The sequence below is a fragment of the Microcaecilia unicolor genome, chromosome 12, assembly GCF_901765095.1.
Source record: "Microcaecilia unicolor chromosome 12, aMicUni1.1, whole genome shotgun sequence".
Taxonomy (NCBI): Eukaryota; Metazoa; Chordata; class Amphibia; order Gymnophiona; family Siphonopidae; genus Microcaecilia; species Microcaecilia unicolor.
In genome coordinates this window covers 103,803,803-103,824,860 of record NC_044042.1, presented here as the reverse complement: position 1 = coordinate 103,824,860, position 21,058 = coordinate 103,803,803, and the positions used below count along the sequence as shown (strand labels likewise).

General features: G+C 50.3%; 1 protein-coding gene across 1 annotated transcript in view; it reads left to right on the top strand.

The window, feature by feature from the left end:
* ZNF281 (zinc finger protein 281) overlaps positions 1-21,058 on the top strand; it is a 139,130-nt gene that overhangs the window by 45,041 nt on the left and 73,031 nt on the right. Inside the window, exon 2 of the mRNA XM_030221590.1 lies at positions 1,346-1,474. Within this exon, the coding sequence (XP_030077450.1) occupies positions 1,346-1,474 (129 nt within the window). The remainder of the gene's footprint in view (positions 1-1,345; positions 1,475-21,058) is intronic.

Here is a 21,058-nt window from a genome sequence, read left to right as displayed (position 1 = left end):
GCCCTAATGTTACATTTACCCAGTCAATATTGGGGGTAATTAAAGTCACTCATTGGAGGCGGGACTGGTGGTTGGGAGGCGGGGACAGTGCTGGGAAGACTTATACGGTCTGTGCCAGAGCCGGTGGTGGGAGGCGGGACTGGTGGTTGGGAGGTGGGGATGGTGCTGGGCAGACTTATAAGGACTGTGCCCTGAAAAGGACAGGTACAAATCAAGGTAAGGAATTCACAAAAAGTAGCACATATGAGTTTATCTTGTTGGGCAGACTGGATGGACCGTGCAGGTCTTTTTCTGCCGTCATCTACTATGTTACTATGTTTATTGTGTTCCCCAGTTTGTTAGCCTCCCTAATTTCTGATAACATTTCTACATCTGTCTGTTCATCCTTACCAGGTGGACGGTGGTACACTCCTTTCACTATCTTTTTCCCCTTATGCACATGAAATTTCTGGCCATAGGGATTCTAAGTTGTGTTTTGTTTTGTTTTTTGTTCTGCAGAATGTTTGAGTACTACTCAGTGCAAGCATCCCTTCCCTCTCCCCTTTGTCAGACACACACATGCACAGGTTGAAAAGAATTATATAAGACATTAGATTCATTAAACGGTGCTCAAAAATTGGCACCCCCCAAAAATCAGCGCGGAGTACAATTCTATAAAGGGCACGCATGCTTCATAGAATCACATCTAGTGTTGATTCGGTGCTGAACTTTTAGGCATCACTCAGGCCTGCTGAAATCGGGTGTAAAAGCTGGTACGCATAGGCCAAATTTGTAATTCCATACGCAATTTTTGGGAATGCCCCAGACGTGTCCCCTTTCAGTTACATGCTATAAAATTCGGGTGCGGATCATTACAGAATAATGTGCAGCAAGAGGTGTGCACAACTAATCAAAGCCAATTAACTTCAATAATTGGTTGTTAGCACCCAATTGATGCTAGTTAAGGACTCATTAATCAATGAAGTTGCGTTTGCATGTTGGATCCATGTACAACTTTAGACACGATACATGTCATCCGAGGATTATGTGTGCCTTTCTAGGTAGTAATGGAAGTGCCTGTCTACTTAGTAATCTTGAAGTAATTGGGCCTCTTGGTTATGTGTGGAGAATGGGAGCAGGATGACCAAGGCTGATTCCAATTCCCGCTTTGGCTCTTTGTGATTCTGGGCAAGTCAATTAACTGTCCATTTCCCCAGATACAAAACTTAGATTGAGCCCTCAAGGGACAGAGAAAATCCTCTATGTAATTTGTAAACTGCTTTGGTTGTACTGCAGAAAGACTGTATATCAAGAATCCGATAAGTAAAACATTTTATAAACCTTATTCTGTAATGTTCTGATGCAGTTTTTGAACCGGAGTGAGAAAACAATTGGCTCCGATCTGAAACCGAGCACATCTGTAAAGAAAGCAAGAAAGTCAAACGCAGAATCTCAGGAAGCCAAAACAAAGCGGAAGAGGAGCGATTACTCAAAAGTAAGAATTTTAAATGTTTTTACCGTAATTTTTTCTTCCTTTGGGCATCTCTCTGCTTCAGCCTCATAGTCCCTTGTGAATCACTTTAGTGGGTTTAGCATGTTTGAAAGACATCTATGTCATTTTGAGTCAGAGCAGCAGTCTTCAGAATGGTTTGGGTAGTGTTGAGGAAGGATTTAGGCCTTGGCAAGATTGTTTTAAGACTGTAGCTTTAATTTTAATTGTAAACCACTTTGTTCTGAATAAGTTAAGTGGTATCAAATTTAGTAAACATAAACATTTCCTTTAGGGTCTGATTTACTGTTTTCCTATTCTGTGTCTGTGAGAAAAGAAAGTGTAATAAGTCAGGTCTTTAACCTGTTACTGCATAATACTGACAGAAGCCAGCAGCAGCTCTTCACCCTCTTCACCCACATGCTGTCAGCAGTTGCCTTTCTGCTTTACTTATGACCATGGCCCAGGTTCTCACTAACCTCTCAGTCTCATTTACCTACACCCTGCCCTTATCCAGTCTCTCCACAGAAGTCCAAAACCTCTTATCCCTTATCCTGTAGCACCATCATTCCCAGCCCAGTCCTTGGTGTACATCTAGTCCCATCGGGTTTTCAGGATATCCACAATGAGTATGTGTGAGAGAGATTTGCATTCACTTCCTGAATTGCATGCAAATGTAACTCATGAATATTCATTGTGAATATTCAGAAAAACCAATGAGACTAGGTGTGCACCGAGAATTGGGTTGGGAATGGCTGCTCTAGCAAGCCAGTCTTGGTCCCACCTCCCTCTTCCCTGGTAGCTTCTTCACTAGGCAGCTGGTTTGACATAACTCCCCACTGCTGTTGATTGCCAACAAAGGAACAAGTGTTCCATCTATACCTGCATAACCTGTGTGATGCACAAACTCTGCAAATCTCATGGCTTCAGGTCTCTTGTTTTTCAGGAAACACTTAAGACTCTTCTGATGACGGTTCTCATGGCAATATAGCTTGCCTCTGTTCATCTTTTTGATGGTAAATGTTGGATCTGTATGTAAAGTCCTCTTTGTTCACTGCTTCCTGTTATTTTCCAGTTTCCCCTCTCTTAGGCAGAAGTGTGCCTTAGTCTCTCATACTGGTTTTGGTTTGTTTTTCAGCATCCTTGCTGGTAAGCCACTTTGCGGTAATTTCTGGCCACAGTCTGTTAAAAAAAATTTTTTTTTGATTTTGCATTCACCAGTTTTCTATCAAGTGAGAGAGGAGACTTTAAGAGTCCCCAGACTTGAGGGCAAAAATGTCTATTCCAAATCATCATGCTGATCAATCCATAGACTGGTGGGTTGTGTCCATCTACCAGCAGGTGGATATAGAGAGCAATCCTTTTGCCTCCCTATATGTGGTCATGTGCTGCCGGAAACTCCTCAGTATGTTCTCTATCTCAGCAGGTGGTGGTCACACACAGCAGCAGTAGCTCTGGCTAGGTCTCCAAGCCTAATTCTTAGGTTTTGTTGAGTACCTGGGGTTGAGGGCTCTTCTTGAGCAAGTGCAAACCTGGTGGTGCCAGGTCCCTCCTTTTCTCCCTCCTCCCGCTGGCTCCGTTAAAAAAAAATTTTTTTTTTGAAAGTCCTTTAAGGGCATTTATTTCAATGTTTATATCAGCGTTTATATCAGCGTTTATTGCAGCTGCTCACTGGGACACCAGTTTGTTACAGCTGGGAGCGAGAAGCAGATAATTTTTACCTTTTGTAGCGGGCAGGGGGGTTCCCCGATCGGTCTCCACGTGGCTTATGGCGTCGGAGGGCGAAGGCGTGAAGAATCGCTCCCCGGACCGCGTGGGCGGGGATGCGGGGGTTTCAAAGCCTGAATCGCCTTTTTTGGGCGTCAGTTTGGAGTCCGGTCAGTGTCCCGGTTCTTCCTCCGGTGCGGCGGTTTTTCCCGCCATAAGCGCCCATCCCCCGCTGCTCGCCCCCTCCATTTTGGCCAGCCACTCTGCTCGGACGGCTTCTTCTTGGGCCGCCCTCGAGATGGGAGACGTTAATGCTATGGTCGCCCTTGATTCGGGCGACGGCAAGAAAGCGGCAAAAGTTAAGCGCCGTTCTTCCCGCGCGGCTCCTTCTCGGAGTTTCGCGCCGGACGCCATTTTGGACGCGCAGCATGTTTCTCCCCCGCTCTTGCGAGCGCCGGTTGAGGGTGTGTCTAGGGCCGTGGCTCAGGCTGCAGAAGTGCACACTGGGGGGTTTCTCCCCTGAGTTCATTTTGCTGCTGCATCAGGCTTTTCTTATGCAAAACGCTGCCCCTGCTCCCCTGTCTGATAAAGGGGTTGAGGCCTCCGGAAGCAAATGCCCTCGGGTGGATTTCCAGGCCCTAGAGGACTCGGTCTCCTCTGATGTAGATGAGGGCAGCGTATCTGAGTTCTCCCAACGGTCCTTTGGGGATTCCTTGGAGGACACGGATTCCCGCTCGGATGGAGCGGATGACCCCTCTGCAGCGCGGATCTTTCGCTCAGAGGATTTGCCCAACCTGTTAGTGCAGGCCATGAGCATTTTGAAGATTTCCTCTCCGGAGGACGTCTCTCCCTCAGCCTCTGCTGGCTCTGCCATTATACTGGGGACGAAGCGCCCGCCTAGAACCTTCCACGTGCATGAAGCCATGCACACCTTGATTTCGGCTCAATGGGATTTCCCAGAAGCGAGCCTTAAAGTGGCTAGGGCTATGTCCCGCCTCTCCTCTGCCTGAAGATGAACGGAAGGCCTTTCTTTGGCCTACCGTGGATTCTTTAATCACTGCGGTGACTAAGAAAACGGCGTTGCCGGTGAAAGGTGGCACGGCCCTAAAGGACGCCCAAGACAGAAGATTGGAGGCGGCTTTAAAGTCGTCCTTCGAGGCAGCTGCTTTAAGTTTGCAGGCCTCATTTTGCGGCTCCTATGTGGCTAGGGCGTGCCTGACGATAGTGCAGCGGGCTTCCCCCTCGGATCCTTCCTTGAGGGCTGATTGGCCGGCCCTGGAATCGGGCTTGGCCTACTTGGCAGACTTGCTGTATGATGTCTTGAGAGCCTAGGCTAAAGGTATGGCTCAGACAGTTTCTGCACGGCGCTGGCTTTGGCTGAAGCATTGGTCTGCTGACCACGCCTCTAAGTCTCGCCTGGCTAAGTTGCTTTTTAAAGGCAAGCTGCTCTTTGGGGTCGAGCTGGACAAGATTGTGACCGATCTCGGCACGTCTAAGGGCAAGAGGTTACCGGAGGTCAGGGCTCGGGCCAGTGGTGCCTGCCCCGGTTCCTCCAAAGGACGGTTTCAGGAAGGCCGTCGGTATTGCCCGGGCAAGTCGGGCTCCTCTGCCCCCTCTTCCTTCAAAAGGAACTTCTCCCCTAAGCAGCATTCCTTTCGCAGAGACCGCCGTCCCAAAGGTGCGTCCTCCGGTCCTCCCTCAGGGTCTCGTACCCAATGACGGGGCCCTGGTCCATGGCTCAGAGCAGATTGGAGGACGCCTATCCTCGTTTCTGGGCGAGTGGACCAGAGTAACTTCAGACGCTTGGGTGCTAGAAGTCATCAGAGACGGCTACAAGCTAGAGTTCTGCCGACCCTTAAGAGACGGGTTTGTGCACTCTCCCTGCAAGTCTCCGGTCAAAGCTGTGGCAGTGCAGCAGACTTTGGACAATCTGATCCGCCTGGGTGCGGTCGTTCCGGTGCCAGAAGATCAGCTTGGCAAGGGACGTTACTCCATTTACTTTGTGGTACCAAAGAAAGGAGGTTCTGTCCGGCCTATCCTCGACCTCAAAGGGGTCAATCGGGCCTTGAAAGTTCGACACTTCCGAATGGAGACTCTCCGCTCTGTTATAGCTGCAGTGAAGGCAGGGGAGTTCCTGGCATCCTTGGACATCAAGGAAGCTTACTTGCATATTCCCATCTGGCCTCCTCATCAACGCTTTCTGCGTTTTGCAGTCCTGGGCCGACACTTCCAGTTCAGAGTCCTCCCGTTCGGGTTGGCTACTGCTCCGCGGACCTTCTCCAAAGTAATGGTGGTCATCGCGGCCTTCCTACGCAAGGAAGGAGTTCAAGTCCATCCTTATCTGGACGACTGGTTGATCCGAGCCCCCTCTTATGCAGAGTGCGGCAGAGCTTCCGACCAGGTGATTGCTCTTTTGAGCTCCTTGGGGTGGATTATCAACTGGGAGAAAAGCCAGCTGCGCCCGACTCAGTCCCTGGAGTATCTGGGTTCGTTTCGACACCCAAGTGAGCAGAGTGTTCCTGCCAGACAATCGGATTGTCAAGCTTCAGGCTCAGGTGGACCAGTTCCTAGTAGCCTCTCCTCTTCGGGCTTGGGACTATGTGCAGCTGTTGGGCTCTATGACGGCCATGATGGAAGTAGTGCCCTGGGCCAGGGCCCATATGAGACCTCTACAGCACTCTCTGCTGCAGCGATGGACTCCAGTGTCGGAGGATTACGCTGTGCGCCTTCCCTTGGATCCAGCGGTGCGCAAGGCACTGAGCTGGTGGCTGAGGCCAGACAAGCTGTCCTCAGGAATGCCTCTTTTGACCCCGGAGTGGGTTGTTGTCACGACGGACGCCTCTTTGATGGGCTGGGGAGCCCACTGCTTGGGAAGGACAGCGCAGGGGCTCTGGTCTCCTGCAGAGGCAAAGTGGTCTATCAACCTCCTGGAACTCAGAGCCATTCGGTTGGCGCTTTTGGAGTTTCTCCCGGTACTGGCGGTGAAGCCAGTACGGGTCCTGTCGGACAATGCCACGGTTGTGGCCTATGTCAATCGCCAGGGAGGTACCAAGAGCGCCCCTCTAGCCAAGGAGGCCATGAATCTATGCCAGTGGGCGGAAGCGAACCTGGAACAGCTGTCGGCGGCCCACATTGCCGGAGTCATGAATGTCAAGGCGGACTTTCTCAGTCGCCATACCTTGGATCCCGGAGAGTGGCAGCTATCTGCTCAGGCGTTCTTGGACATCACGAAGCGCTGGGGCCAGCCGAGCCTAGATCTGATGGCGTCATCGGCCAATTGCCAAGTGCCGCGCTTTTTCAGCAGGGGACGGGACCCTCGATCTCTGGGAGTAGATGCTCTTCTCCAACAGTGGCCGACACAGGAGCTTCTCTATGTGTTCCCGCCCTGGCCCATGTTGGGCAGGGTGCTAGACCGGGTGGCAAAGCATCCGGGCCGGATAATCCTGGTGGGTCCAGACTGGCCCAGACGTCCCTGGTATGCGGACTTGATCAGGCTCTCAGTGGACGGCCCTCTGCGGCTGCCAGCGGAGCGGGGCCTGTTGCATCAGGATCCCATGGTGATGGAGGATCCCTCCCCCTTTGTTCTTACGGCCTGGCTATTGAGCGGCAGCGTCTGAGGAAGAAGGGCTTCTCAGACAAGGTCATCGCCACTATGCTGAGAGCGAGGAAGCGCTCTACTTCTACTGCTTATGCCAGGGTTTGGCATACCTTTGCATCGTGGTGTGAGGCAGGCTCTCTTTCTCCCTTCACTGCTCCAATTTCTTCAGTGTTGGCGTTCCTGCAAGAAGGTCTGGAGAAAGGCCTGTCGCTCAGTTCCCTTAAAGTCCAGGTAGCGGTTCAGGCTTGCTTCAGGGGTCGCCTGAAGGGTGCTTCCCTGGCCTCGCAGCCAGATGTGGTGCGCTTTCTCAAGGGAGTTAATCACCTGCGCCCTCCTCTGCACTCAGTGGTGCCTGCGTGGAATCTCAATCTAGTGCTAAGAGCCTTGCAGAAGCCGCCTTTTGAACCCTTGTCGAGGGCATCTCTGAAAGACCTGACGTCGAAAGCAGTCTTTTTGGTGGCTATCACTTCAGCCAGACGAGTTTCCGAGCTCCAGGCGCTATCACGTCGAGAGCCCTTCCTGCAGTTCACTGAGGCAGGAGTGTCTATTCGCACGGTGCCTTCCTTCCTGCCCAAGATTGTTTCTCGTTTCCATGTGAATCAGCAGCTCTGTCTACCCTCCTTTCGTAGGGAGGACTACCCAGAGGAGTACTCTGCTCTCAAATATCTAGATGTGAGGCGAGTCATCATCAGATACTTGGAAGTGACCAATGATTTCCGGAAGTCGGATCATCTGTTTGTGCTGTTCGCAGGTCCTCGTAAGGGTCTGCAGGCATCCAAGCCTACAGTGGCACGATGGGTCAAGGAAACCATTGCAGCGGCGTATGTGGCCGCGGGGAAGGTGCCGCCTATCCAGCTGAAGGCTCACTCCACTAGAGCACAGGCGGCCTCGATGGCAGAGGCCAGGTCCGTCTCCTTGGAAGAGATTTGTAAGGCGGCAACTTGGGCATCGGCTCATACCTTCTCCAGTCATTACCTCTTGACTGTGGCTGCTTGGGCGGAGGCCCGGTTTGGAGCTTCAGTGTTGCGGTCAGGGATTTCTATGTCTCGCCCTGGGTGAGTACTGCTTCGGTACATCCCACCAGTCTATGGATTGATCAGCATGATGATATGGAAGGTAAAATTATGTATCATACCTGATAATTTTCTTTCCATTAATCATAGCTGATCAATCCATAGCCCCTCCCAGATATCTGTACTGTTTATATTCTGGTTGCATTTCAGGTTCAAGTTTAGTCTTCAGTTCCTGTTCAGGAGGTCTTCGTGTTCAAGTTTTTTCGATTGAATTCTTTTGGAGTTGAGACGATTTTGTGTTACAGTGAGCTGCTGCATTCCTCTCCCCTCCGTTTTACGGGGCTGGATTGAGACATAAATTCTGCCGGCGCTCCCTCCCGCTTCGTGCGGCTGTAGGGCAGCTTTGTACCCCTCCCGCTTCGGCGGTGTTAGGGTCAGCCAGCTCCTCCCGCGGTTGCGGTCTCAGGATAAGCCAGATCCCCCCGCATCGGCGGGAGTGGTGTCTCTCCCCCGCTCCGTGGGGATGAGCTGGACGGATTCCCCTCCCCCACTTGTGTGGGGATGAGCTGGGTTGATTCCCCTCCCCCGTTTCGGCGGTGGTGAGCTGGGCAGAGTGTCCCTTTGTGGGTGTAATTCTCTAAGTGCTGAGTCCTGCGGATGGAGCTTTGATATCGACATACTGAGGAGTTTCCGGCAGCACATGACCACATATAGGGAGGCAAAAGGATTGCTCTCTATCTCCACCTGCTGGTAGATGGACACAACCCACCAGTCTATGGATTGATCAGCTATGATTAATGGAAAGAAAATTATCAGGTATGATACATAAATTTACCTTACTGACCATCGTAAGACCTATTACAAATGTCAGAGTAAGAATCGTGAGGTATCTTACTGTAGCATCTCGAATGTCTCCAAAGGCCATCAAGATCCACAAGATAAAACTGTTGTCTCCTCCTGAAAATATTAATAAGTTCAGATTGACCAAGCTGACAGAAAAGAAGCAGCTGCACCATAGAGCCATGTTTGTTTATTTTTAAACTAGATTTCCTTGTCATCAAGCAGATGAATCCATTATGTGTGGGTTGTGTCCATCAACCAGCAGGGGCAGATAGAGAGCACTGAAAAACCATAGTGCCTCATGGCCAGCTAGCTCCATCTGCCTCTTCAGTATTCTCTATCTCCCCAGCAGGGTGGTCAGAAAATCTGCCTGGGGTGGCTCCTGTGCTTTTCCCAGTTGTAGCAGGGGTGTTGTGGCTGATGGTGTCCACTTTAAAGACAAATAGGTTAGCCCTTTCTCTGCCTTACCCGGCCCTCGATGTGGAAGTAGACAAATAGGCAAGCCCTGTCCCTGTCTTTGCCCACGCTGTGGATGCAGGCACATAGGTTCGCTCTTTCCCTGCCTTTCCCACGCTACTGATCCTCTGGAGTTGGAAATTTGCCTCTTTCGCTGTTGCCTCAAACTTTCCTCACAATGTTAAAAAAAAAAAAAAAAAGTTGCGTCACGCTTTGGCGCTTCAATCCCAGAAAAGAGGTTTTTTTTCTGATTGTGCAGTGTGTGACCGGAGCTGGGAGACTCGGTCTGGTGAGGTAAGAGCATTTTGTAGCTCCTCCGGGGAGGGCCCGCGTTCGGGATGATTTTGGCGCGAATCCGCCATTTTGAATTTCCGCCGTTTTCGGCGATGGCTGTTGAGAAAGTTAAGCGCTGTTCCGTTTGTGGCAAGCGCAAATCTGCAGCAGGGCTCTGTAAGGTGTGCTTTTCAGACGGTAGAGCCAGCCCGAGCATGGCGAGCGATGTTCCTTCCTGCTCTGTGGAGCTGGCAGCGGGTGCCCTTTTGGAACACCATGGCACGACCCCCGCTGAGGCGGAGGGATTTGAGCCTGGAGGGGCGCCTCGTGTATAGGCTAATAAAAGAGCTGTTTCCCCCGGACTGGAACCGGGAGGCCAGGGTGAGCCATTTTCTCCTGAATTTGTTTTATTGCTGCATAATGCATACATGTTAAAAAGAGCTCTTCTGCAGGGGTCCCCTGCGGCCCTGCTTTCTGTTTCCCCTCCAGTGAAGTCTGGCCTTGGATTACTGTCAGGCGCGTTTTCCCCTGACAGATGGCCGCAAGACAAGCGCAGAAGGGTGGATTCCCCTTCAGAGAGTGGAGCACCCCCTTCCCCCCCCCCCCCCCCCCAGGTCGGGATGTGAGGACTCTGAGGGGTCTGGCAGGCCTTCGTGGTCTGGAGAGCCAGAAGAAGGTGCAGGATTGCCACCGGATCCAGATGATCCTTCCGCGGTGAGGATTTTCCACCGTGATGAGCTGCCAGCGCTTATTACTGATGCCTTGCAGGTCCTCTCTATAGAAGACCCTGGGAGTACTGAGACCTCCTCCGGTAATCCGAGGATGGCAAGTACTAAGAAGCCTGCTCGAGCCTTTCCTTTGCATGACTCCATCCAAGAGCTTATCATGGCTCAATGGGCTGACCCCGAGGGGCCTTTAAAAGTCGCCAGGGCTATGGGGCAATTATACCCTCTAAGTGATGAGCATGTGGCGCACCTAGCAGTGCCTAAAGTGGATACCCTAGTCACGGCTGTGACAAAGAAAACTACCCTCCCAGTGGAAGGAGGAGTTGCCCTGAAGGACATGTAGGACCATCGCCTGGAGGCAGCTATGAAACGGTCCTTTGAAATTTCAGATCTATCCTTACGTGCGTCTGCATGCAGCTGTTACGCTGCCCGAGCCTGCCTGGCTTGGTTACAACAGGAAGTGGACCAGCCCAGAGATGGAGCAGAGCCCCTTGCGGAGGTGGCACCGCGGATGGAGTCGGCCTTGTCTTGGCTGATTCCCTTTATGATCTGGTCAGATCTTTGGCTAAAAAGATGGCTGTAGCGGTGGCGGCTCGCCGTCTTCTGTGGCTACGGCATTGGGCGGCTGACATGGCCGCTAAGCAAATGTTGGTGAAGTTGCCCTTTCAAGGCCTTCTCCTGTTTGGTGAGAGGTTGGAGAAAATTGTGAAAGGCCTGGGAGATGCCAAACCCCAGCGCTTACCCGAGGATAGGCCGCGGCCTTCTTCCAAGGGCCAGGCGGTCCCCTCCTCTTACAGACCTCGCTTCCGTGAAGCTAGAAGGTACCGCCCGGGGCGTTCTGCTGGGTTCACTTCGCGTGGCCGTTTTCAGCAGAGGAACTCCTGTCGCTCGGACAAATGTTCCGCAGCAGCAGGCTCAAGACCTGGAGTTCAAGGGCAACCCTCTCAATGATGGTGCACCGGCCCCCTCCTCGATTCCTGTGATAGGAGGTCGGCTTTCCCTCTTTCTCGAGCCAAGATTACCTCAGATCAGTGGGTCTTGGACCTGATCAGAGAAGGCTACAGAAGAATTCAGTGCCCCGATAAGAGACGTGTTTGTGGAGTCCCGATGCGGTTCTGCCGCCAAACGGGCGGCGGTAGAGGAGACCTTGCAAGGCTTGATTCACATAGGGGTGGTGTCCCCGGTGCCTCCCGCCGAATGCGGCTCCGGCCGTTACTCCATTTACTTCGTGGTGCCGTGAAAAGGAGGGTCTTTTTGGCCTATCCTAGACTTAAAAGAAGTCAACAAGTCTCTGAACATGCGGCATTTTCACATGGAAACCCTGCGCTCCGTCATAGCGGTGGTACAGCCAGGAGAGTTTCTCATGTCTCTGGACCTGAAAGAAGCTTACTTGCACATACCAATTTGGCCCCCGCACCAGAGGTTTCTGCGTTTTGCGGTGATGGGAAAACATTTCCAGTTTCGGCCTTGCCTTTTGGCCTCGCCACAGCTCCCCGAACCTTTTCCAAGGTGGTAGTAGCTGCTTTTCTCAGGCGAGAGGGTATCCGGGTTCACCTGTACCTAGACGACTGGCTCATCAGAGCAGACTCTGCAGAAGAGAGTCATCAGGTTACAGCCAGAGTGGTCTCAGTACTGCAATCTCTGGGCTGGGTCGTCAATATAGCCAAAAGTCACCTGACCCCCTCTCAATCTCTAGAATATTTGGGGGGATGGCCGCGCAGATTTGCCACTGGGCCGAGCTTCATCTGCAGTTTCTGTCAGTAGCTCATATTGCAGGTCAGAGCAACGTGCAAGCCAATTATCTGAGCAGGAATCAAATCGACCCAGCGGAGTGGGAACTTGCAGACGAAGTATTGCTGCAGATATGTGCCAAATGGGGGAAAGCTCGTAATGGATCTTATGGCGTCAAGCACAAATGCCAAAGTCCCGTGCTTCTACAGCAGACGGAGAGATCCTTACTCGGCAGGGTTGGATGCCTTTGCTCAACCCTGGCCTCAGGGCCTCCTGTATGTGTTCCCTCCGTGGCCCTTGATAGGGCGAGTACTCCTGCGGATTCAGCTACATCAAGGAGAGGTGGTTCTCATTGCCCCGGATTGGCCCAGGAGTGCGGACCTCCGGCGGATGCTGGTGGAGGCTCCCTTGCCGTTACCTCTGGTACCGAACCTGTTGTCACAGGGCCCGGTGACCATGGAGGACGCCTGCCGCTTTGGTCTTACGGCATGGCTATTGAGAGGGCGCAATTGAGAGACAAGGGATATTCCAGTAAAGTCATTTCCACTCTCCTTCAGGCCTGCAAGTGTTCCACTTCCGTGGCTTATGCCAGGATTTGGCGCCAATTTGAGGCTTGGTGCGCTTCTAAAGCGATCACACCCATGCGGGCTTCTGTCTCGCCGATACTTGACTTTTTGCATGATGGTGTACAAAAAGGCTTGTCCTATAATTCCCTGTGTGTTCAAGTGGCAGCCTTAGCATGTTTTCGAGGGAAGGTCGCTGGCCTCTCTCTGGCTGCTTGCCCGGATGTGACACGGTTTCTCAGAGGGGTGCTTCGGCTCCGTTTTCCCGTGCGGGCTCTGTGTCCGGCCTGGAACCTGGGGTTAGTTTTAAAGGCCCTTCAGTGTTTGCCCTTTGAGCCGCTTAGGCGAGCTTCGGAGAAGGATGTGACCTTAAAGACGGTCCTTTTGGTGGCTGTGACATCGGCGAGACGGGTGTCTGAGCTCCAGGCGCTGTCCTGTCTAGACCCATTTCTGCAATTCTCAGAGTTTGGAGTAATGGTACGTACGGTGCCTTCCTTCATGCCTAAGGTGGTTTCAGCATTTCACCTAAACCAGCCTATTTTTCTGCCCTCCTTTTCTTTTTTTCTTTTTTAATTATTTTATTTATCAATTTATATCAATTTACAAGCATTTCACTTGTTTAAGTAAAACAGAAAAGAAAAAAATATATATATTGAAAGTATATTTTCCATTTCAATAAAGAAACAAGAAAAAAAAATTCTTTCTTAGACCACAACTAATAAGGAGGGGGAGACAGCATATCTAGGAGTCAATATAAGAACCAGTCAAAAAAAAAAAGAAAAGTATGGCCTGGATTACACCACGTACATATTATTGTGAGTTACATGATCTACTTTTCACACTGGATCTATTTGTGCAGTTTTTTTAAGTCTATAAAGGATTTCAAATGTTCAGGTTCAAGAAAAACATACTTATTATCAAGGTATTTAATTTGGTATTTACAAGGGTATGCCAATAGAAAAGAGGCACCTAGACATTTGACTTCGTCCCTCAGGGCCAAGAAAGCCCGTCGTCTTTCCTGAGTAACCTTTATAACATCTGGATATATCCAAAGTTTCTCATCATAAAATGGTTTAGAGAGATTTTTAAAGAACAATTTCTTTATCATGTTTAAGTCTTGTTCGAAAACCAGGGAACCAAGAAGAGTTCGTCTTTCAAATATCCCGTCATTAGAACGTTCCAGGAAAGCTGTTAAATCCTGCAAGTTTTGTTTTCCTTCTCCATCTTCTCTCTTCTTAGGTATTGGGAGATAGAATATTTTATTTATAGGAGGAATTAAGTCTGGTGAGAGAGATTTTCAATCAGATATTTTTTGAACATGTCTAAAGCATTTATTTCAGATCGAGGAAAATTTAATACGCGCAGGTTCAAACGTCTGTTATAATTCTCAAAGTTTTCAATTTTTCGATGGATCATTGTTTTATTTTTAATTAGTAGATCTGTTTTAACAGTCAACTCCGAAATTTCTTGTTGAACCTGAGTTTTATTTTGTATAACTTCCTGTTTCAACGTTTTAAATGAAGAGGTAAATGCATCCAGTTTACTCACGATTAACGAGGTCTCTTGCGCTGCCTGAGTGACTGTAGTAGTAAGTTTTTGAATCGCCGTGCAAATGGATTCCAGGGTAGGCGCCATGGGGATTTCAGATTCTCCCTTGTTGTTAAAGCTTGCATTCGTTGGGGTGAAGCCGCCGGCTTGAGAATCAGGAACTTCGCCTTCCGATGTTTCTCTGACTTCCGAACACTCCCATAGAGCTGCGGGACATGGCGGTGGGTTCACTTCCGGTGAGGACAAAGTTGTTTCATTTCCCTGTGGGTTTGATGCTCCTCCATCTTCCCCCACTGCGGGCAAACTCAGACCGGTTAAACGCGGTGTACTAGTAGCATACCGGTTCAGCGTTGTCTGCAATTGCGCTGTTCCTGTAAGCCTCTAACAACGCCCTTCCTTTTAGTATGTGGCATGTCTAATAATAACGAAGGAAAAAAAAAGCACAAAGAGAAAAACGGGAGGCTGCAGACACGCTCCGGCAGCCACAAGCTAATCCGCCATCTTAGACACGCCCCCTTCTGCCCTCCTTTTCTAAAGAGGAGTTTACAGAATCCTTTGGGCAGTTTTGCACCTTCTGGATGTGCGAAGGGCTCTGTTGCAATATCTGCGCATGTCAAATGCCTTCAGGACCTCTGACCATCTTTTTGTTGTTTTGTCAGGTCCTCGCAGAGGATCTCCAGCGTCTAAGGCCACTATAGTCCGTTGGCTCAAAGAAGCTATCTTTTCAGCATATCTGCTATCTGGCCGACCTCCGCCTGAAGCCTTTAAGGCACATTCCACAAGAGCGATTTCCTCTTCTTGGGTTGAAACTAGAGCACTCTCTCTTCAACAGATATGTAGTGCAGCTACTTGGGCTTCGAAGCTCTCTTTTGCCCAACATTACAGGTTGGATGTGGCTACCAGGAGAGACGCGCATTTTGGAGCACAAGTGCTGGCGCGTGGTGTGGCTTGTTCCCACCCTATCTAGGGATTGCTTTGATACATCCCACTTGTAATGGATTCATCTGCTTGATGACAAGGAAGGGAAAATTAGGTTCTTACCTTGGTAATTTTCTTTCCTTTAGTCATAGCAGATGAATCCATGAGCCCTCCCTCAGTGGTTCATTTGTGTGATTCATATTACTTTTATGTTCAGTTTTTCCTGTAGATATGTTCCCTCATTGGGAGAAGTTGGAAAACAGTCTTTAGGATTTCTGTTCTGTTACAGGAGGATGAGTTCATTCCCTCCTTTGAATTATTGCTCCAGTTTTGGGGCGTTCATCCGCTGTGAGGAAAGTTCATGTTGTTATGCTTTGCGGTGTTACACTGCTTTGGAAGCTTCAAATACTGAAGAGGCAGATGGAGCTAGCTGGCCATGAGGCACTATGGTTTTTCAGTGCTCTCTATCTCCCCCTGCTGGTTGATGTACACAACCCACTTTCAATGGATTCATAGTAACATAGTAGATGACGGCAGAAAAAGACCTGCACGGTCCATCCAGTCTGCCCAACAAGATAACTCATATGTGCTACTTTTTGTGTATACCCTACTTTGATTTGTACCTGTGCTCTTCAGGGCACAGACCATATAAGTCTGCCCAGCACTATCCCCGCCTCCCAACCACCAGCCCCGCCTCCCAACCACTGGCTCTGGCACAGACCGTATAAGTCTGCCCAGCACTATCCCTGCCTCCCAACCACCAGTCCCGCTTCCCACCAGCGGCTCTGGCACAGACCGTATAAGTCTGCCCAGCACTATCCCCGCCTCCCTACCACCAGCCCCGCCTCCCGATCTTGACTAAGCTCCTGAGGATCCATTCCTTCGGCACAGGATTCCTTTATGCTTATCCCACGCATGTTTGAATTCCGTTACCGTTTTCATTTCCACCACTTCCCGCGGGAGGGCATTCCAAGCATCCACTACTCTCTCCGTGAAAAAATACTTCCTGGCATTTTTCTTGAGTCTGCCCCCCTTCAATCTCATTTCATGTCCTCTCGTTCTACCATTTTCCCATCTCCGGAAAAGGTTCGTTTGCGGATTAATACCTTTCAACTATTTGAATGTCTGAATCATATCACCCCTGTTTTTCCTTTCCTCCAGAGTACACATGTTTAGTTCAGCAAGTCTCTCCTCATACGTCTTGTAACGCAAATCCCATACCATTCTCGTAGCTTTTCTTTGCACCGCTTCAATTCTTTTTACATCTTTAACAAGATACGACCTCCAAAACTGAACACAGTACTCCAGGTGGGGCCTCACCAACGACTTATACAGGGGCATCAACACCCCCTTTCTTCTGCTGGTAACACCTCTCTCTATACAGCCTAACAACCTTCTAGCTAGGGCCACCGCCTTGTCACACTGTTTCGTCGCCTTCAAATCCTCAGATACTATCACCCCAAGATCCCTTTCTCCGCCCGTACCTATCAGACTCTCCCCGCCTAACACATATGTCTCCCGTGGGTTTTTATTCCCTAAGTGCATCACTTTGCATTTCTTCGCATTGAATTTTAATTGCCAACCTTAGACCATTCTTCTAGCTTCCTCAGATACTTTTTCATGTTTTCCACTCCCTCCTGGGTGTCCACTCTGTTACAGATCTTAGTATCCGCAAATAGGCAAACTTTACCTTCTAACCCTTCGGCAATGTCACTCACAAATATATTGAACAGAATCGGCCCCAGCACCGATCCCTGAGGCACTCCACTACTCACCTTTCCCTCCTCCGAGTGAATTCCATTCACCACCACCCTCTGGCGTCTGTCCGTCAACCAGTTCCTAATCCAGTTCACCACTTCAGGTCCTATCTTCAGCCCATCCAGTTTATTTAAGAGCCTCCTGTGGGGAACCGTGTCAAAAGCTTTGCTGAAATCTAAGTAGATTACGTCCATAGCTCGTCCCTGATTCAATTCTCCTGTCACCCAATCAAAGAACTCAATGAGATTCGTTTGGCACGATTTCCCTTTGGTAAAATCATGTTGTCTCGGATCTTGCAACTTATTGGCTTCCAGGAAATTCACTATCCTTTCCTTCAGCATCGCCTCCATTACTTTTCCAATAACCGAAGTGAGGCTTACCGGCCTGTAACATAGTAAAATAGTAGATGACGGCAGAAAAAGACCTGCATGATCCATCTAGTCTGCCCAAGATAAACTCATATCTTGAATTTGTACCTGTCTTTTCCAGGGCACAGACCGTATAAGTCTGCCCAGCAGTATTTCCCGCCTCCCAACCACCAGTCCCGTCTCCCATCACCGGCTCTGGTACAGACCGTATAAGTCTGCCCTCCCCTATCCTAGCCTCCCAACCACCAACTCCTCTTCCCCCCACCTGCTCCGCCACCCAATTTCAGCTAAGCTTCTGAGGATCCATTCCTGCTGCACAGGATTCCTTTATGCATATCCCACGCATGTTTGAATTCCGTTACCGTTTTCATCTCCACCACCTCCCGCGGGAGGGCATTCCAAGTATCCACCACCCTCTTCGTGAAAACAATACTTCCTGACATCTTTTTTGAGTCTGCCCCCCTGTAGTTTCCAGCTTCTTCCCTATCACCACTTTTGTGAAGAGGGACCACCTCTGCCATTCTCCAATCCCTCGGAACCTTTCCCGTCTGCAAGGATATATTAAACAAATCTTTAAGAGGACCCGCCAAAACCTCTCTGAGCTCCCTCAATATCCTGGGGTGGATCTCGTCCGGTCCCATGGCTTTGTCCACCTTTAGCTTTTCAAGTTGTCGATACACACTTTCTTCCGTGAATGGTGCTCTGTCCACTTCATTCTCATTTGTACTATTTCCAGTCCATCGCGGTCTTTCTCCAGGATTCATCTGCTATTACTAAAGGAAAGAAAAGTACCAAGGTAAGAACCTAATTTTCCCATACCGCCTTTCACAGCAAATCAAAGTGGTGTACAAAAATCAAACAAGGAAAGCAGGAAAGGAACGCCAAAATCAAAAAGAAGAAATAACTGACCAGAAAGGCAAGAATAGTGGAAGAAGGGGAGGGGGGATACAGAGACAACCAACTACTTACCCGATACCTATCACACATGAGAACCGTAGGGTTAAGGAAACGCCTGAGAGAACAAATAGCTTTAAGAAGACACAGAAAATGAGGGAACGAAAGGTCGGACTTCAGAGGAGGAGGTAACGAATTCCAAAGACAAGGGGCCAAACACTAGAGTGCAGAAGTACATGTGGAATAAAGACGAGCACAATGAACAGATGGCAAAGACAGACGGAAGTCAAATGCAGAATGAATGTCACGTTCAGGGCAGTAAGGAGTAATAAGGTTGGCCAGATACTGTTGGATGTTCACATGTAGCAAGAAAGATGTGAGCTTTTTTAGTGCTAATGCTGAGCAGTGAGCTCTGAATGCTTTCACATAGAGTTAAGGAGACATTATACTGAGGTTCAATTAAAAAAAAAACACACACACACACACATCAGTGCCGATCTTTGGTGCATTGCATTGACAGCAGTGGTCCCACTTCCGAAGACTGAGCCATGTGTAGATTAGAATACTTTAGGGAGGAACTTGGGAGATAAGTGGCAGAGAATGTTGGTCAGTACATGAAAAGTTCTGGGCAGCAGACATTGACTAGTCTGACCATTTTGAGCGTCATGTTCTACTACTACTTATCATTTCTAAAGCGCTACTAGACGTACGCAGCGCTGTACACTTGAACATGAAGAGACAACCCCTGCTCGACAGAGCTTACAATCTAATTAGGACAGACAAATGAGATAAGGGATTCCTTGTCATCAGCAGCAGATGAATCCATTACGAATGGGTTGTATCCACCTACCAGCAGGGGGAGATAGAGAACACTGAAAATCATAGTGCCTCTAGGACGTTTAACTCCATCTGTCTCTCAGTATTTCTCTATCTCCCAGCAGGGTTGGACACAGCTTGTTCAAGATTCTGCCTGGGGTGGCTCCTGTGCTTTTGCCAGTTGTAGCAGGGGTGTTGTGGCTAAGTGGAGCCCACTTTAAAGGTACATAGGTTTGCCCTTTCCCTGCCTTACCCTTCCCCCTGTGTGGATGCAGGCATATAGGTTCGCCCTTTCCCTGCCTTTCCCACCCTCTTCTGCCTCCGGAGTGCCTCTTTAGCTGTTTGCCTCCAACTTTCCTCACAGTGTTTAAAAAAAAAAAAAAAAACTCGCTTTTCAGCGCTGCTATTTCTGAGGCTTTTCCTTACTGTGCAGCGTGACCGGAGCTTGTGGACTCGGTCCTTTGAGGCATTCCGATCGGGGTGATTTTGGTGCGATGCCGCCATTTTGAATTTTATTCCGCCGTTTTTCGGCGATGGCTGCTGAGGGAGTTAAGCGCTGTTCCCGTTGTGGCAAGCGCAGACCAGCAGCGGGGCTCTGTAAGATGTGCTGTTTAGACGGTAGAGCCAGTACGAGCATGGCGAGCGATGATTCTTCCTGCTCGATGGAGCTGGCAGCGGGTGCCATCTTGTAAGCGCCGCATGGCTCGAGCCCCGCGGTTGCGGAAGAGTCTGAGAGCAGAGGGGTGCCTCGGGCCGAGGCTACCAGAGGAGCTTCGTTTCCCGTGGCTCCTAATTCGGAGACGGGAGGTCAGGATGAGTTTTTCTCCCCCGAGTTTGTGCTTATTTTACATAAAGCCTTCATGCTTTAAAGAGCTCTGCCACAGGTGTCTGACACTGCGTTGCTACCTGGTCCCCCTTCGACTGATGATGGCCCGGGGCTGATGTCAGACGTGGATGCCCCTGAGTGTTGAATGCACGCTAAGCATAGACGGGTAAATTCCCTGTCAGAGAGTGGCGCACCCCCCCTCCCCCCCCCTCCCCCGTGGTCGGGCTGTGGGGACTCTGAGGGATCTGGCAGGCCTTCGTGGTCTGAGGAGCCAGAGGAAGGTGCCGGTTTGCCACTAGATCTGGATGATCCCACTGCGGTTCGGATTTTCCACCACGATGAGCTGCCAGCACTTATCGCTGATGCCTTACAGGCCCTCTCTATTGATGATCCTGTTAAAGGCGAGGCCTCCTCTGGTAATCTGAGGATGGTGAGTGCTAATTGGCGTGCTTGAGCCTTTCCTTTGTATGACTCCATCCAAGAGCTTATTTCTGCTCAATGGGCTGACCCCGAAGGGCCCTTGAAAGTGCCAGGGCGATGGGGCATCTTTTCCCTCTGAGTGAGAAGCACTTGGCCCGTTTTGGGATGCCTTAGTCACGGCAGTGACAAGAAAGACCACCCTCCCAGTAGAGGGAGGGGTTGCCCTGAAGGCCATTCAGGACTGGCGGCTGGAATCAGCTCTAAAACGATCCTTTGAGATTTCGGGCCTAGCCTTAAGGGCGTCTGTTTGCAGTTCTTATGCTGCTCGAGCCTGCCTCTCTTGGTTACAACAGGCAGTGGAACAGCCCGTGGATGGTGTGGAGTCCCTCGCTGAGGTTGCACCGCGCATGGAGTCAGCCTTGTCATTTTTAGCTGACGCCCTCTATGATCTGGTCAGAGCTTCGGCTAAACAGATGTCTATGGCGGTGCCCGCCCGCCGCCTTCTATGGCTACGGCATTGGTCGGCTGACGTGGCCTCTAAGCAAAGGCTGGTGAAGTTGCCCTTTCGGGGCCTTCTGTTATTTGGAGAGGAGTTGGAGAAGAGTGTTAAAGACCTGGGGGATTGTAAACTCTAGCGGCTACCTGAGGATAGGCCGCGGCCTTCTTCCAAGGGTCAGTTGGTTCCCGCCTCCTCCAGACCTCGCTTCCGTGAAACTAGAAGGTATCGCCCGGGGAGCTCTGCTGGGTTTACTCAACGTGCCTGCTTTCAGCAGAGGAACTCCTTTCGCTCAAAAATGCGCTCCGCAGCGGCAGGCTCAAGGCCAGGAGTTCAGGCCCGTCCTCCACAATGATGGGACGCTGGTCCACTCCTCCTTTACAGCTGTATGAGGACGCCTTTCCCTCTTTCTCGAGGAGTGGACCAAGATTACCTCAGATCAGTGGCTCCTGGACCTGATCAGAGAAGGTTACCGATTGGATTTCGGTGCCCCAGTGAGAGTCGTGTTTGTGGAGTCCCGATGCGGAACGGCCGTTAAACGGGCGGCGGTAGAGGAGACCTTACAAGTCTTGTTGCACCTTGGAGCAGTGATCCCTGTGCCTCCCGCCGAACACAGCTGCAGTCGTTACTCCATTTATTC